Below are 17,140 nucleotides of genomic sequence, written 5' to 3'. Positions count from 1 at the left end.
CTCTGTAAAGATGTCACCCTGGGCGATTGCCCATGTCGCCCATGCCTAAATCTGCCACTGCACTGAAAAACTCTCCCTCTGATGTAGCTCTAAAATGTTATTCATTCAAATGGTTAGTCTTTTGGAAACATTGACGTCAAACCTGATGCAAAACATCTTCAAACACTAATTGTGGATGGGACATGGGAGATATTCTTGAATCTAATAATTGTCTAACACCAGAAAAGACTAAAATTAGGTCTGTCTGCAGGGTTTTGGAATTTCAGTTATTTTAGGACAGTTAGAAAGACAAATAGGAAGTATAAAAGCAAATTAAAACCATGGTCAACAATCTAACTCCAGCATGTGTACTGTTTAATGGGATTCTTGAGCTTAGGTCAATGTTGCTATTACAACAAGCAAACATTGACATTCTGTAAGTAAATAACTGGTTGTTTATTAGCAGCTGATTTTGGGTTGTGTGTTTGATATGTAGGTGTTGTACGTCATGGAGCTGCTACAGAACCAGGAAAAAGGCTGTGCCAACTTCACTGCAGTTTCAGAGTTTCTGCTTACATACCCCGTGCTCAGCTTCGGCATACAGGATGTTGCCCGTGCACGATTGCGACACACTGAGGTCCTTCCCCCTGATGAGGAAAGTGAAAGCATGACAACAGGTCTGTTCCTCCCTTATTTTAATGCTAGCTTTGCGTGTGCAAATGTTTGTAGTCTTGCTGTAAGGTGAGTGAAGATGCGTTCAGATGACGCTAATAATGATAATACTGTTGCGTTTTAATATCTTCTCACAGAAGGAAGCCAGGGGCCCTCAGAGTCCAAATCAGGAATCCAGATTAAACTCTACTGTGTGCATACAAAGTGAGTTATTTACATGCAAAAAACATCTCTCGATGGTGGCATGATATTTGTATTCAGATATTCACAACACTCTTATGCCTACAGATCACTACAGGATGTGCAGATCTGGTTCCAGCCCAATCAGGGGGCCTCATCCTCCCTTTTCATGCCTCAGTCTGGATCACAAGATGGCTTTGGTGAGTCTGGAAAGTATACTATTAGTTTTTTACATATGTTTCCGAGACCATCACTACTAAATCTATGCTATGGCAAAAGAAATGTATTTAACCAAATTATGGTCTGAATTAATTAAGGTGAGCGAAAACATCATTGCTTTGTGTGACTTGTTTTTTATATATCTTATGTATTTAAATATACATCTTTTTTTTCTTTTTCTTTTTTTTTTTTAATGTAAATGTCAAGCATTTTCACATTATGGGATTTATTTATTTTTTCATTCCCCCAGGTTTTTCTGACCCGCTGTCTGATCTGAATGTGGAGGCAATGAGCTCTGATAAGGAGTCTGGGGACAGTGGATCACAGAATGACCTGAGTAAAATTCTGCCGCTTCCAAGTCCAGCTGACTTCATGAGTCCAGCCCCATCAGCCTTGCCCAAACTCATGACCCCGGATGCCTTTATGACGCCCAGTGCTTCTGTAAGCCTTTAATATTACAGATTCATCATTAGGTCGCTTCAGTGATGGTAATCATTTATCTTTGCTCTCTTGTTTTTTCAGATGCCCGCCTCTCCTGGCAGCAGTGCAAGCAGCCTGACCATAGTCACGGCCATGAGCAGCTCAGACAACGGTGCAAGGTGGGAGATCAACTCATTTTTGTCAAGTTTTCTTTTTCTTATTTTAAAAAACATTTTTACCCTCTTCATTTTCATAAGTGTTTTGTTTTTTTGAGACTTGGATTTCACTGTATGAATAACACACAGTGTACAAAAGTACACGTTAGAGTGTAAAATGTGGGACCCTGTCACACACTCATAGGCATTGCTTAATTTTCTTTCTTCCAGGGGTGGAGATGATCTGACCCAGAGCCCTAAAATGTCTGTCGAATGTGGCAACACTAGCTTGACTCTGAATGCCAGCACTGGCAGTTCAAGATCCAACTCCATCCTTATCTCAGGCCTTGGGGAAAACATCCAGGTATTAATGGACATGGTAAATTGCATTTAGTAATATATTGTCTATTATTGACGGTGTATAAATGTGACTTTGTAAACTAAGATTTTTTTTTTTTTAAGAAATTAATAATGTTGTTTAGCAAGGATGCATTAAATTGATTCAAAAGTGACAAGACTAGGGCTGCGCGATTAATCGTTTAAAAAAAAAAAAAAAAAAAAATATTTATTAATGTGCAGCTTGTCAGTGAAGCACAGCTCTGTGATCAGTAGTAAATGCTGCTCCATCAGAAATCCATAGGGTGTCGGCGCTAATAGCCTAGTGGTTAGCGCACTGACATATGGCGCAATGCGCCTCTGGCTGACCCGTGTTCAAATTCGACTTGAGGTCCTTTGCCGATCCCGCTCCTCTCTCTCCACTCAATGCTTTCCACTGTCCTATCTGCAAAAAAAAAAAAGAAAGCCATAGGGCGCTCGTGCAGAAACTCCAAAAATGCCCTGCAGAAGTAATGTCGTTCCAGGAAATCCCTATGGGCATCATACTATATCAAACGCGGTAGCTGAATAAACAGAAGATTGACATTTTATTGGTTAAACATGACTAATAAACACACGACTGTGACAATATATGGTTTATCTGAGTTCATCAAGCCTTGAGTATTTTCATGATAAAGTATATTTATAATTTATACTTACAAAGCTAATCGACATAGCCTTTACCGCTGTATAGAATACTATGAAATATGTTGTGTGCCTTATTCTGAGTAAGAAGCCACATCATCTCACAGTGGGATGCTCAGTTGTCGTTATGAAGTGAGTTTGGAGTAAAAACTGTTATTAAATGTTGTCTTTTGTTGGTCAAGAGGTTCATAAATGCTTCTCGTGTTTGGAAAGATATTTGACGTGTTGCTTTTTCAAATGCACATAATAAGCGACGTAATAAACGTTTCAGATGGAGCAGCATTTGCTACTGATCACGGAGCCATGCTTCACTGACAAGTAGGGCTGGGCGATATGGCCAAAAACAAATTAGCACGATAATTGTTTTATATCAGTCGATATCGATAATTATCACAATAAATGTCAAATCTTAATTTCTTTTAAGTTTAAAGGCAGATTTTTGCTCCTAAGTGAAAGTTGAAGAAACCGGAGCATTAATCGTGGTTTTAAACTACTCTTTATTGTCAGAACGTATCATGACAAACACTTGCCAAACGGGTGAACATTTCACAAATCTGAGGTAGAACATTCAAATATTTGTCATTTTTCCTTAATAAAATAAATATCTTTACTGTAAAATAAATGTCTTAGTTCCTGCTTGTGCTAATGGGGGATATTGTTTCAAGTCTTGAAACAGGTTTGTGTTGCCTGACTTTGATGGCACGTATCTTCAGCACAGTTTGCAGTGCAGGCTGCAATATTAATATTACATGTTTTGTCTCGAAACGCATATTTGGCAGTGAGTTGACAGTAGTATTAGCTTAAGTATGCAGATTTGCTATGTAAAATTTATGTTCATTAACAAAAACAGTAACATCTGTTAAAAAAGAAATGTAACAACCTCATTTTTATTTGGTAAAATGTAATATTCTGACTGTTCGAGTTTTATTAAAATTAACCATTGGTCATCCAGTATCATGCATTTAGATCATAAAACCAGGCCTATAGCACCTCACTATCATGGCAAAATGTAACTGTTTTCTATGGTATTTATTTGTATGAAAAACAGTAGCCAGTAGCCTAAATACATTAAATACTGTAATTATATTCCATTAGTCCTTTAATACATTGTCTACATTAATAATATAATATAATTCAATATGTATATGGTGCAGTTAATATTACTAGGCTAACGTTACAGTAAATCCATGGTGAATGATGGGAATTTGTAGACGGAAAAGCCTTTTGACTATCGTTGCGCTCAGTGTTTCTCCTGTTGGTCAGCGCTGTTTCATCTGCCTTTAAACTGGTTTAAATCACTGAGACATTTGTGTTCTCCGCTGAATTCAAGCGCTTCTCACTGGATCTCGTGACCGAGACGGATCAGAGTAAACGCATCTGCCCTAGTGAGCTCGCACTGCGCTGCCGTTTGGACTTTGAGCCGAGCAGATTAATGGTCCGTGTGGTGCGCGGTTCAAATGAGTTTCGTTCCGCTTTTGGCGCATAAACATTATCAAACATTATCGAACTCTTGATATCGTTTTATCGAGAAAAATTATATTGCGATAATTATCGTTATCGTTTTATCGTCCAGCCCTACTGACAAGCTGCGCTTAAAAAAATAATCACAGCCTTTGCGATTCCATTATCGCACCAAGCCAAATCGGTTTAAGCGCGATTTCGGGTTATTGCGATTAATCGTGCAGCCCTAGCCCTTTTAAAAAAAATTATTTTTTTTACACATTTTAAAATATCATTTATTGTGACACAAAGCTACATTTTCAGCAGCCATTACTCCCACGTGATCCTTCAGAAATCATTCTAATATACTGATTTGGTGCTCAGACATTTCTTATTATTGTCAAGAATGAAAAACAGGTGTGCTGCTTAATAGTTTTGTGGAAACTAATAAATGTTTTAAGGATTCTTTGATCAATAGAAAGTTCAAAATAACAGCATTTATTATAAATGGAAATCTTTACTGTCATTTTTTTTTATCTTAAAATATGTCAGTGCCATTGTTTTGTCTCGAGATGCACATCAGTAATGTTTTATAATAAATGTCCTAATTAAACTAAGGCCTAATCCTGGCTTAATCTAAGCCCTGTTTGTGAAACCAGGCCATACATTTCTTAATTTGATCCTAAACTTGAATGGTGGAGTAAATGCTTATGTCATTACTGTACATCTGAACAAATCAGATAAGATTTCAGCACTCAGCTCAGACTGTCAGTCCTTTAGATCTGATGTAAATGAAAAACTAATGTAACAATTCTTCTGTTTACCTGGCATCCCTCCATCCACTCTTCCATTTAAAATCCCCATCCGGTTAGGGTTTCTCTCCCCCACTGGTGCTTTCTCCATCCCTACTGCGAGAGGCCTCTCTGCTCTGCGAAGCTGCTCCTTACTCTCACAGACTTCCCCTCCCTTATTTCCCCTCTCCTCCACAGGTTTCCTCTCCAAACCCTCCTCTCTCCCTGGATCTCCAGGCCATAGATCCCATGATTGTCCCTCAGGCCTCTCCAACCAGAACTCGCTCTCCGGATGTTATTTCCTCTGCTTCTACGGCAATGTCCCAGGACATCCCCGAGATCGCCTCGGAAACCCTGCAGAGAGGACTGGCCAGTGCGGCTGCTGACTCCGTCTCCATCCTGCATTCTGACAGCATGGCTTCAGCCGCATCGGTCCTCCACCTGCTGTCTCCGAGAGCCCGGAGCAGTGCTGAGCACAGTTTGCTGCCTCTCGAATTGGGTGCAGCATCTGTGGATGGAGAACAAAGACTCAATAACACACCCTCCCTACTAGAGACAGCTCTGTCACAGGAGAACGCTGTAGCGGCTGGAGGTTCTTGTTCTGACAGCAGCGTGAACCATGCGTGGCCCGCAGCACCCGATATCACACGAGAGACTCGCAACAGCCTGAGAGACAATGGTTTGGGAGACTGGTGAGTTGCTGTTCTATAATATATTATGTACAATAATATGTAATAAAATATAATTTGTATTAGTGCTGGGCAGTATGACCCAAAATCCATATCACGGCGTTGGTATAAAATTATACCGGTTTCACGGTATATGACGGTATATTTTATTTCAAGCATGACCACATTAAACCACATTTTCTACTGATTGAGAGAGGAAATACTGCAGTAGATTGACTTAGAACGCCCTATTTTACTATCATGAGTGAATATTATTGAAAAATTCCACACTAGTATTAATACAGGTTTTCAAGGCTGTGCCAGCAGGAGGCGCTTTAGGAGCGGCAGAAACAGCAGTTTCCCCAGTAATGGCTGAACACAAAGCAGCAGCGCTGATAAACGCTGCTTTTTTTTAGGAAAGATAAAGAAAGATTCAATTGAAATAACATCAAAACTTTTCTAAAGACCGTCAGTTCACTTCAGATACATTCATATAAAAACACCCGCGCCGCGTTTTGACTTCGAAACGTGCAGTGCTCATGTTTATTCAACGATGTCAATGCCAACCACAAATTGATTTTCCAAAAGCCTGTGTTGATATTGTGAACTAATGTATGGGAAACACTGTAATATTTGACAGCTATCAATTATAGTTTAACCTATCCATCTTCACCGTCATGTTTAGAAACACATACAGCTTTGCCCTGTGCCCTGAGAGAGACTCTCAAACAGTGAGAGCTGCGTTCCGATCGTTGTTAAAGCGACATGCACCGGTATTACGGTATATTAAAAATTAATATCATGATAAAAATAAACACTGGTAAGTCGGTATGAACCGGTATACCGCCCAGCACTAATTTATGTATATATATATTTTTCATCTGTTTTGTGATTTGTTGATGTTAATTTAATATTAACATTTAGTATTGATTTATGTTTTGAGAAATTGAGAAATCAGTGATAATATTTGATGATACAAAGCTAAACCATTTGATAACTCTGTTTTGACTGTTTATTTCCAGCTCTAGGGAGGAAATAAAGGACAGGCACAGTTCTTCCCCCTACCACAGGCGCACCTATCACCTGACTCAGAACGACAGTCAAGATGCAAGTGCAGAGCAGAGGTAAACTTTACATTTTGGAGTATCACATATCCAGGTGTCAGCATCCTCTGTAGATCAGTTCCCATTACTATACTCATTTTTAATGTTTAAAAAGGATTTGTTTCTGCTGTCTGTTCATTTTAACTTTACATTTGCTTGCCATACAAGCACTTTAGGAAGCTGTAAAATGCGTGAATCTCAGATTAAGTTGTTTAATGGGAGTATTATGAGGTCTGTGGCCACATATTAACATTAACACCAGCTGTGAAATAAATGTCTCACCAGTTGGCTGGTAACTTAATTAGGAACAGAAACATGACATGGATTCAGTCAAATTTGTCAGAATATTAGTCTGACCTTCGCTATATCTACATTGATGTGAGCAATTCAAATCAAGGACATGAAAACCGTCTGCTAAAAGAGAACCTGTCACGACTGTTAATCTTTTTTTTCTTTTTTTTAGGAACGGTATGACAAAAACTTCCTGTTTAGTGTTCTAAATGAGTTCTGCTCTGAAATGGGATTCTGAGTTTAGATTTTTCTGTAATACGAATCCCATAATGTGGGATATGTAGGATATTCTTCAAATTAAGCCACCAAAACGGTTTCTGTGCTTCCTGTGCAAGTAAAATCCACCTGTCCCAGACAAGAGTTAATGTTGAGCACTTATTTTCTTTTCCTGCTGTGATTTGACAGTGATCATGATGATGAGGTTGCCAGTCTGGCCTCCTCGTCGGGGAACTGTGGCCCTCGCTCCTCTCACAGACTTCCTGTAAAGGACTGGAAAACATCACCACGCAGCTCCCCCAAGCTCAAGAGGAAGAGCAAGAAAGATGAAGGGTGAGTGAGCTGCCCTCCTTACTATGTAAATCTTCCTGATATTAATGTTTATATTGTTTAATGTAGGATTGAGTGGTGAGCCCTTTCAGCCATGTAATCTGATTGTGTGACTGATTAGATCATCTTTGTTTTTCTCCCTTCCCAGAGAGTCCTCACAGTCTAGACAGATTGAGAACCAGGTAAGTCTGTTGATCCCCTGCACCAAAATCCGAATGCATTTCGTAGCATTTGTATTGTTGTAAACCCAATCAAAATGCATGAAGGCTTGTTTTGTCTAGTCACTGTGATTCATCATATAAATAAAACATTAATGCAATGCTAAACCATGAACAACATGGCAAGCTCTGTAGAATGAATGTTCTGCTGTGACTACGAAGACTCTTGCAACTGTGCTGATGTCAGGGATGCTTGAGTTTCATGTGTGAGGAATTGTTTCATGTGAATGAGTTTGCTGTTGTGTTCTCAGATGAGCACAGAGGTGCAAGACGAGCTCCTGCTGATGTTGCGGAGCCAGCAGAGGGAGTTAGCAGAGCTGAGACAGAACCAGCTGGACATTCTGCAGAGAGTTACCAGCCACATGGATGCCATACAGAGCTCCATCATGGCTCATATCGAGCACTCCATGTTGGCTCAGCAGGAGCAAGAACGTATCCTTCCACTAGGGGGAGACTCATAGCTAGATTAGGATTAGAGCAAAGACATCGAACGAATGAACGATATTGAGAAATTGAGAATTTAAACGCATGGTCTTTCATCAACAATGCTACACTGGCTGAGTAAAATTGATATTGTAGCCTATCATGTTTCATGGCCACGCTCAATTTTCATGCTAAATAAACTAGAAAGATAAAAGTCCCACTCTGCTGTAATTTCTACAGAATATATTCACTTTGAAATATGTCACATTACAGAAGTTAAATGTATTATGAATGGCACCACACATGAAGAAGCTACATTTCTAAGCAATTTAAATATAATCTAAGATGAAAATGAAGTAAAATCTAAGCCCACTATCACAAGAAAAAGCAAGAAAGCCGATATGAATATAATTATTCTCTAATGCATGATCTTGTTTTTTTCATATGCATATGAACAAAAATCCCTTTCGACTGGTCGGGCCCATACTATTTGTTGTTAACTTTAACTAGCTGTTGACAGAGAGAAGAATGGAGCGAATTCTGGCTGAGGGACAAAACCGGAACCAACAGCTCCACGACCAGCTGGTTCAGCAGCTTGTCCAGACTCTGAACAACAGTCTGTGCAACCGGCTAGACAAAGTTTTGCGTGAAGAAATGAAGAAGATCGTCCCACAGAGTGAGTGCCGATGTGCTAAACTCAAGATCTTAACTGTACTTTTTTGTCAACGTTCAATACAGCAAAGAACATTCTGCTCTTTTTTTTTTTTTTGTCCTTGTGACATGGCTGGAAAGAAGACTTTATTTTAATTTTTTTATTATGATTTTATGTTTATGTAGAGCTTTAGTTGACCTTTTTCTTTTATGCAGCCATATCGAAGAGTCTAGAACCTGTGACTGGCCAGATGAACAGCACCATCGCTGCCAAGTTAACCGCAGTGGAAGGAACACTGAAAGAAAATGTCACCAAAGTTGTTAAGTCCAAGGTCAGTGGTTTAACGTTTGAGAATGAGCACTTAAAAAAAAAAAAAAAAAAAAAAATCCATCCAAACTTACCATTTGTTAGAATATTATTTTCCAAAGGCTGGGTTAAATACATTTCTGGCTGTAATGTTTTCTGAAACTACAAACTGAGCAGTTCAAAAGATTGCACCAACTTCTGTGCACCAGTGTAGCACTGAATAATTCATCATGGAAGACGAAACAAGCACAAACTGGGGAAAACTATAACTCCTCTAACTTTGTCCTATTCTTCCATTCACAGAACACTACAGATGCCATTGGTCGTGCTGCTGCCGAGGCCATGCAGGGCCCCATTCAGGCAGCCTACAAAGAGACCTTCCAGAGCATTGTACTTCCTGTGTTTGAGAGAGGCTGCCAGTCCATGTTTCAGCAGATCAATGACAGCTTCAAACAGGGAACCCACGAGTGTAAGAACCATCACAATAGACTTCGCTACCAATCTTACATTTTATTTCTGCTTTTTTACAACAACAAAAAAATAAGCATAGAGCATATTAATGAATCTGGCATGCTTTTTAGGTCTGATTTACATATCCTGCGTTTGTAGCACCAGCTAATTACAACCCTTTTAATGTATTACTACTACTAAATGTATAACGACTTTACATTCTCCTGCAGACATCCAACAGCTGGAGACACACGTCAAGAACAGGAAACAGCGGGACCAGGATGCACGGGATCCCGTGATTGGCCAGCTGCAACAGATGATTGACACACTCCAGAATTCTCAAGACCAGCTGGCCTCCACTGTGACGGCCAGCGTGTGCTCTGATGTTCAGCATCAGCTCCACATGATCGTGGGAAAGTAAGGCTTCCCGTCACATGCATGCAACACATTAAAGTATTGTTTCACATAGGTAAACATTAATAATATAATAACATAAATATATGAAAGTATTACAGCTTTTGCCTTTTTATTATTAGTAATAGAAAGGTAAACACTATAATACTTTCTCATATACCATTGTTGCGTTCAGCAAATATGCCTATACATTTATATAATTTAAACTGTCTCTGAATTTTAAAGTCTTTGAATATCTAATAAATGTTTAATTCTGCGAATAGTGTTGTTTACTTCCTTTTTAGTCATGTATTTAACTTTTTATTTCTTTGTAAAAAATAAAATAAAATAATTACTTTTGTAGGATTACATAACCAAGAACTTGCTTTCTAAAGTTTAAATTTTTTTCATATTGATTTTGTTTCAGATTATTTATTTCTAATTTAGTAAATTATATGCTGCAATGAAGTAGAGCTGAATGACTGGATAAGTTAAGAAAAATAAAAAATAAAGTTCATGATTTTCCCATGATTCTGAATAGACAACTAAACAAAATGATGTAATTTACTGGAGGTTCTGACAAAATGTTAATTGCTGGTCTATTAAAAAAAAAAAATGAATCAATTCTTTTTTTAAATTCAGTTTGAATGAATAATTCAATGACTTGTGTGTAAAGCCTCACTTGTTTCATTATTGGATAAATCTGTTTTTGAACCAATCTCTTGAATGAATGATTCAATGACATACATTATTTATTTATTTTTAGCAGTCACTTGTTGCCACTGATTGGTTATGTTTTTTTTTTTTATATTGTTGCCATAGTCTAATGGTGTCTCTCCTCTCTGCAGCCTGCAGGACTCAATCCTGACGCAGGTGCAGCGCATAGTGAAGGGAGAGGTGAGTCTGGCCATGAAGGAGCAGCAGGCAGCCGTCACCTCCAGCATCATGCAGGCCATGCGCTCGGCTGCAGGAACACCTGTCCCCTCCACACATCTGGACTACCAGGCCCAGCAGGCCAGCATACTGCAGTTACTACAGCAGGGCCAGCTCAACGAGGCCTTCCAACAGGTTAGTTACCGATCGCTAGACACATACATATGCCTGATATTTCACTCATGATATCATGCTTCTGTGATCATGTTTTATGGGCTTTTTTATGGTCATTAGTGGTGCAATTAGATAAACTGCTATGTCATGTAGCCCTTTTAACACACTTTTACATGCATTAAGCCAGTGGTTCTCAAACCAAGCTATTTTCTTTCTCCCTCAATAACTATTATTTTTGTTGAAAAAACATCAAGAACACAGATTTAGAATTTTAAAGATTTGAATTTAAATTAATTTAATGTATGGTTTCTGTTAATACATTTCTAAACAAGTATGATTGTCATAAATGCAGCAAGAAATTCCAGTGGAAAGGTCTAAAAGGCTGAGAACCACTGCATTGAGCCATATGCTGCTGCAAAATGTGCCACACTGTAACCGTTTGCATTTTGTGAAATGTAAGGATTTAAAGTCCACGTGAAATCAATATTAGTTTTTTTGGGCTTTTAGTATGAATATGTTAGTTTTACTGTTATCTATAAGCTAGTGCTCCAAAACAATGACTAAATTCACAGCATTCAAAACTTAGTCAATTATGGATCACTCTGTACTTCAGCAGCTCATCAGATTTTCTGTCCAATCAAATTCTCTCTAGAATCTAAAGTGTCCCGTCCCCTACATATAAATAGACGCTAAAATCGGACACATATTCACACATTTACTATTTTCTACATGGTGAATAAAATATATAGCTGTGATTAAACTAACTGCTATTGGCTATTTTAAAAAGGGGAGGAGCTGTTCAGTATGTTTCATCCTGTCTTCCTGTTTCAGTGGAAATTGAATAATGCTGCGTGTTTCAAGCCACTTCAATGGGCCTTTAAGGGAAATCTCTTTACAAACACTTCTATGGAGTAAATCAGTAGCATTTTTGGTTGCCCTCTGTAGTAGGGATGTCAACGATTAATCGACGATCGATTAATTGTCGATAATACATTTAATCGATACAACTTTATCGATCATCGATTAAGCAGGTCTTCATGCGTGTGCGCGCTGCTCAACCGCGAAACATGTAAAGCGAGCACGCCGGAGTTATGTTTGGGACCATTTTACACCTTCATCATGACTATAAGTTTGCGTGTGCATTCGCAGCCTTTTGTTTTGTGCAAAAGTAAGTTGTAATACTGTTTATTTTCTGTAGGCCTATCTGACTGATCTCATATTGGATGCATTTGGTTAAGAATTAACTCTGTAACGCGCGCAGCTCAAACGGCAGTGCACGACTAATAATGACTATTGGGACTGTAATATTACATAACATTATAAAGAGAACAATATTGTAATAAAACATTGTGAATTATTTGGGTTTAGTTGCCGTGTTGCGTTGCTCCAGGAAGACCGCGTCCACAAAATGAGTAGTTCTGAATGAATGGCATGTAACTTAGTTCAAGTTCACTTGTGCATGAATTTGCGTCATTTTGTGCAGATATAATTTGTAATATTGTTTATTTTGAATATATCTGATTAATCTCATATAGGATGCGTTTCTTTTAGATAAATAACGTGCTAGCAAAGTGCTCCAGTTTAACGGTAGCAGATTCATTCGGCGCGTGCAGTTGTTCCAGAAAGAGCGCGTCCACAACAGTCACACATTCTAAGCGCATATGAGGCGGCGTTGGTGACACGTTGTATTAGTAGTTATATTTGATTATTAAATAATTTAATTATCAATCACATCGAAACATTTTACAATCCTACTAGCCCTTTATTTATATTTAAAACCATTCTAATTAGGGATGCACCGATTGGGAAATTCTGGGCCGATACCGATGTTTAACATAACAACTTGGCCGATGCCGATGTTTTTTCTTTTTGTTATTTATTCCTTCTTTTGTGCCACGGAAACATACAAGTCTTTCGGCTCTTGATCACACTATCCTAGAATGAGCACAAATTCAATCAGACCAATTTATGAAACAAAAAAAACCTTTAATGTCACTTTCTGGTTGACAGTTATAACCTTATTTATAAGTTCTTTTTCAGTTGTTATGAAGAGCAATATGAGAGAGAAATTTGGTAATCATTGTCTGACCCAACAAAAAAAACATTATAATATTCATTTTATTTTTCGTGTTCGCATTTATGAGGGAAAAAACGCGGGTGAATGTTCATACCAAAATATTAAATTTTAAGCGCGCACGCGCTCTTCTGTGAGAGAGAGAGAGAGCCCCGACCGCGCGCGCGCTCTCACTCACTATTCAGAGCGGTCAAGCTTCCCCGTACTTTTTGACAAGAGTCCTTGACAGGGAGGCCAGAGCTTCTTTGCAGCTCAAGTCGGCGGCGGTGTGTACAGTTAACGCTCTATCTGTTGACGGCGCTGAGGGAAAAGCTCCCGCCACTGGAAGAAGCAGTCGCCGCCCATTTGTGTCCTCCTGCGCACCCATCAAAGCCGTGCAGAACGTCTTCAGCACTCGCGGATCGTGCATACTCCGCCGCTTCTTCTGCTACACACCATGGTCGTTCTTTTCTCGAGAAAAGGAGTTTTCTCATAGAAAATAAATAAATAAATGCGTCATTGTACCCAGCACTTCTGAAAATGCACTTCCGAATGCGTCTCTGTCCCCAGCATATCAAACCAAACTGACGCCCATGTGACATCGGCGAATGTCATTTTTATTTCCCGATGGCCGATGGCAGTTAACGAGGCAAATATCGTCCGTTACCGATGTTCAGCCGATGCATCGGTGCATCCCTAATTCTAATTGATTTGGTGAGGAACATAGCGTTTTGAGCAGCATTTGCAGACCCTGTCATGCTGTCATAGCCACTGCAGTAGACGCATATCGCAGTATTAAGGCTAACGATTAATCGATTAATTGATCGTTAATTTAAACGACGATCGATCATGGGAATTTGTGAAAATTGACATCCCTACTCTGTAGGGTTTTTGTTCAAGTTAAATAATGCGAATAGCTAATTAAGCCTAATTAATCACTAATAGCCTAATTAAGCTTTTGGGAGGAGACGTCTTAACATAAGTGCTGACAGTCAGACTGCAATAACTGTTCAGTATTCTCTTGATTTGTATTCATAACTTGTTAATTTATTACATAATTAGCATTTTCAGTCAATTTAGTGGTTGTAGAGAATCACTATAATTAGTCTGAACTGTTTGGTGAAATTGAACCCACAGGGTTCCACAGGTGACATAACATGGGATTTGACCTTTTACTGTCGTCTCTCTATATATGTGATCATCTTTCACAGCAACACAATATTGGATTATTTTCTCCAGGTTTTTTCCTGACTGCTTGCTGTGATTTTTCTTGCAGGCTTTATCCGCAGCAGACCTGAATCTGGTGCTGTACGTGTGCGAGACCATTGACTCTCAGCAAGTGTTCAGCCAGCAGCCCTGTCCACTCCATCAGGCCGTCCTCCTGTCCCTCATCCAGCAGCTCTCCACCAACCTGAGCACACGCTCAGAACTCAAGATCAGGTTTGTTCCCTTCAGCTCTATCAGTCAGTGCAGTCATGCTCTATACTTATCTCAAAATGTCCTTTATATAGCAGTTATTCCTTCAGCACCCCCCCCCCTTGTAGTTTCAATGAGTATGCAAAAGCATGCAGAGCACTGTGCTTTTAATGATTAAACTCTTAAGTATTTATTTATAGTCCTGTGTCGTACGTGATCAAGGGCAAAATGCGGTTTCATATCACAGTACATTAATGCTTTAAGACTCGACATCGTCCCCTTCTCCTCTTTAATTCCTCTGTGAATGACCTTGTGTTGAAGGGGACATCGGTTTCTGTGGCAGTGCTGCATTGGGCTGCAGTTATTAAAGTGCTGTACAGTTTGGGCTGCATTAGAGTTCTCTGCTGGGAGAAAGGGACTAACTCCTGTGAATCACAGAGTAATGCTCTGCCTGTGTGCTGCCAAGTCCCTTTACTGCTATAAACTGCTATCTGCCAGTCCTATCTCTGAATTGCACTCTAAAATACTAGTGTTTCATACTGTCCATATGTGCATAGACATTACCATCTGTAAGTCTGTCCGTTTTCTGCTTGGACATAAGGATGTTATTTTAAGCAGTAAGGCACATGCTTTAGGTTTTATATTGATTTATATATTTATATAGTGCCTGAATTTTATATTTATTTGAGTCTACGCCAAGGTTATTATAGTTTTGCATTTTTAAATTAGTTTTATATTTTAATATCATTTTCAAATTTCCTATAAATTTCAGTTTAGTTTTAGTTAGTTTCATTAATGGTTTTAGACATGCTAAAACATTAATGAATATAGTCATGCTATTTGTTTTTTTCCGTTTTCCATTTTTTCTTTTTCTGCTCAGTGTGGTATCTTGTCTGTGTGTGGTAGGCCTATCTTGTTTAAGGTAGTTTCACATGAGATGGTTATCTTACCTGGAATTAAGGTACAGCTGTATTTGCATAAGGTCTAGACATGATGGAAATATTTAGCCTATTTGGCCATTTCTGCTTTTTAGGGCTGGTTCACACAGAAAAGGGGTTTTGCTTTGAAAAATGGAAAAAAGACGTGGGCAAAGTGGAATGGGGCAAAAGCGCAAGGTCTCGATACACGTCTTTTAAAAGTTGAACTTATTTTAACTTAAGTGCAGCGTTTTTAGAGCGTTGTGTCATGCACATGATGCTGCAGAAGACGCGAGACTCGAGCGCAACGGACATACATTGAAAAATAAAGTGGCGCAGTGGAATGGAAAAAAGTAATTTTCCGGTACAGGAGGAGAGCTTATTAATTACGAAAACGATTATTTATTTTTACTAATTATTTTGTTTCAGTTAGTTTTTCAGTAACTGTTGTTAGTTTCGTTTAGTTTTAGTTTTTCCATTTTATGTTGAAAAAAATGCAATAAACGTTTCAGTTTTTGTTTACGAAAATAACCTTGGTCTACGCTTTTATGACAGAAACCATTAAACACCTTCATATGAAAATCAATCTTAAATTTGTTTCATTCATAATTTGAATATGTATTAAATTGAGACTTTCCTTTTATGAATAACATTTATTAATAATATGAAATGTTACTTAACTGCCAAATTAGCATATTTTAATGATTTCTGAAGGTTCATGGGACACTGAACGGTTATTTTAAATTGTAATAATATTAGTGTTTTTACTGTATTTTTCTATTAAATATATGCAGTGAGAATAAGAGGGTTTTCAAAAACGTTAAGTTAAATTAAATAATAATAGAATTATTATTCCAAACTTTTGACAGGTAGTGTGTGTATAATTTAATGGTTCATGAATATTCACTAAGTAATTTGATTGGACGCTCCTGACCAGACAACACTATCATGACCCAATTATTAATCACACACTACACCTTAATTCCATATTGGACATATGATACAGTACATAAGACACATTTGTTTTCCATTTAATAACAGCTTGCCGAGTTCAACCGAATGGAACGAGCAGGGGTCTTGAGGCACACAAAAAAAAAAAAAAATTGCATTATTTTTTTAATCTTTTTACCTGAACGCTTTGCAATGTGGCGCTTATGGCACGTGATACTGAAAAGCAAGTCTGGAATTAGCACAACAGCTGCTTCACATTATGTAACGCTTGAGTATTAAACAACAAAATGCAGTGAACAGTAAAACGAATAATGAAGTGGATGGTTCTGGCTTTGTATTATTTTAGAATTTGGTGTTCAAGGCCTGTGTATTTTTTGCTACGAACAGTACTGCAGAATCTCAACTGGTTGACTTGTTTTTAGCATCACACGGTTATTTTCTGTCATACCACCAAGCCCTGTGCGTTGTGCTCCGCAGTGATCCGCTTTTACCTCCGCAAATAAAGGTTAGCAGAATACAAGATGTAAACAGTAATTTTCTGCACAGAGAATGTAATATCTCTCTGGGCCAATAGATTATAGTTGAGATAACAGGACTGTGGGCTTAAATAAATTGGAACAGGGCCTACACATGTGAAAATAGAGCAAACTGCCATGAGGCATGAAAGCTTAGCCATCTGGACAGGACTACACTGCAAAGTCCTGGGGATATTAAGGTCATTGTATTACATTTCCTTTTCTTTTTTTTTTTTTTCGGAAGCTTTAACTTAATGATCGCTTGTAAGGTAATTAAGATGACCTCTGTGCAACATACCGCTCAAGTCTCTGGTG

At 38.5% G+C, this 17,140-nt stretch overlaps 1 protein-coding gene across 3 annotated transcripts in view; it reads left to right on the top strand.

Moving 5' to 3' along the window:
* The window catches only part of edc4 (enhancer of mRNA decapping 4), a 31,754-nt gene that overhangs the window by 10,984 nt on the left and 3,630 nt on the right, over positions 1 to 17,140 (top strand). Inside the window, exons 12-28 of one of the 3 annotated variants that reach the window (XM_082182445.1) lie at positions 476 to 656; positions 789 to 855; positions 940 to 1,031; positions 1,301 to 1,491; positions 1,573 to 1,649; positions 1,857 to 1,989; positions 5,075 to 5,568; positions 6,567 to 6,668; positions 7,344 to 7,487; positions 7,633 to 7,666; positions 7,954 to 8,134; positions 8,646 to 8,801; positions 8,993 to 9,108; positions 9,387 to 9,552; positions 9,764 to 9,950; positions 10,775 to 10,994; positions 14,303 to 14,466. In XM_082182445.1, the coding sequence (XP_082038571.1) occupies positions 476 to 656; positions 789 to 855; positions 940 to 1,031; positions 1,301 to 1,491; positions 1,573 to 1,649; positions 1,857 to 1,989; positions 5,075 to 5,568; positions 6,567 to 6,668; positions 7,344 to 7,487; positions 7,633 to 7,666; positions 7,954 to 8,134; positions 8,646 to 8,801; positions 8,993 to 9,108; positions 9,387 to 9,552; positions 9,764 to 9,950; positions 10,775 to 10,994; positions 14,303 to 14,466 (2,705 nt within the window). Of the gene's footprint in view, positions 1 to 475; positions 657 to 788; positions 856 to 939; positions 1,032 to 1,300; positions 1,492 to 1,572; positions 1,650 to 1,856; positions 2,005 to 4,957; positions 5,569 to 6,566; positions 6,669 to 7,343; positions 7,488 to 7,632; positions 7,667 to 7,953; positions 8,135 to 8,645; positions 8,802 to 8,992; positions 9,109 to 9,386; positions 9,553 to 9,763; positions 9,951 to 10,774; positions 10,995 to 14,302; positions 14,467 to 17,140 lie in introns of all 3 variants that reach the window. The other 2 variants (XM_082182444.1, XM_082182443.1) reach the window with 2 other exon arrangements.

This window comes from Leuciscus leuciscus (assembly GCF_965113295.1).
Source record: "Leuciscus leuciscus genome assembly, chromosome: 10".
NCBI lineage: Eukaryota > Metazoa > Chordata > Actinopteri > Cypriniformes > Leuciscidae > Leuciscus > Leuciscus leuciscus.
This window is presented reverse-complemented; position numbering and strand designations above follow the sequence as displayed.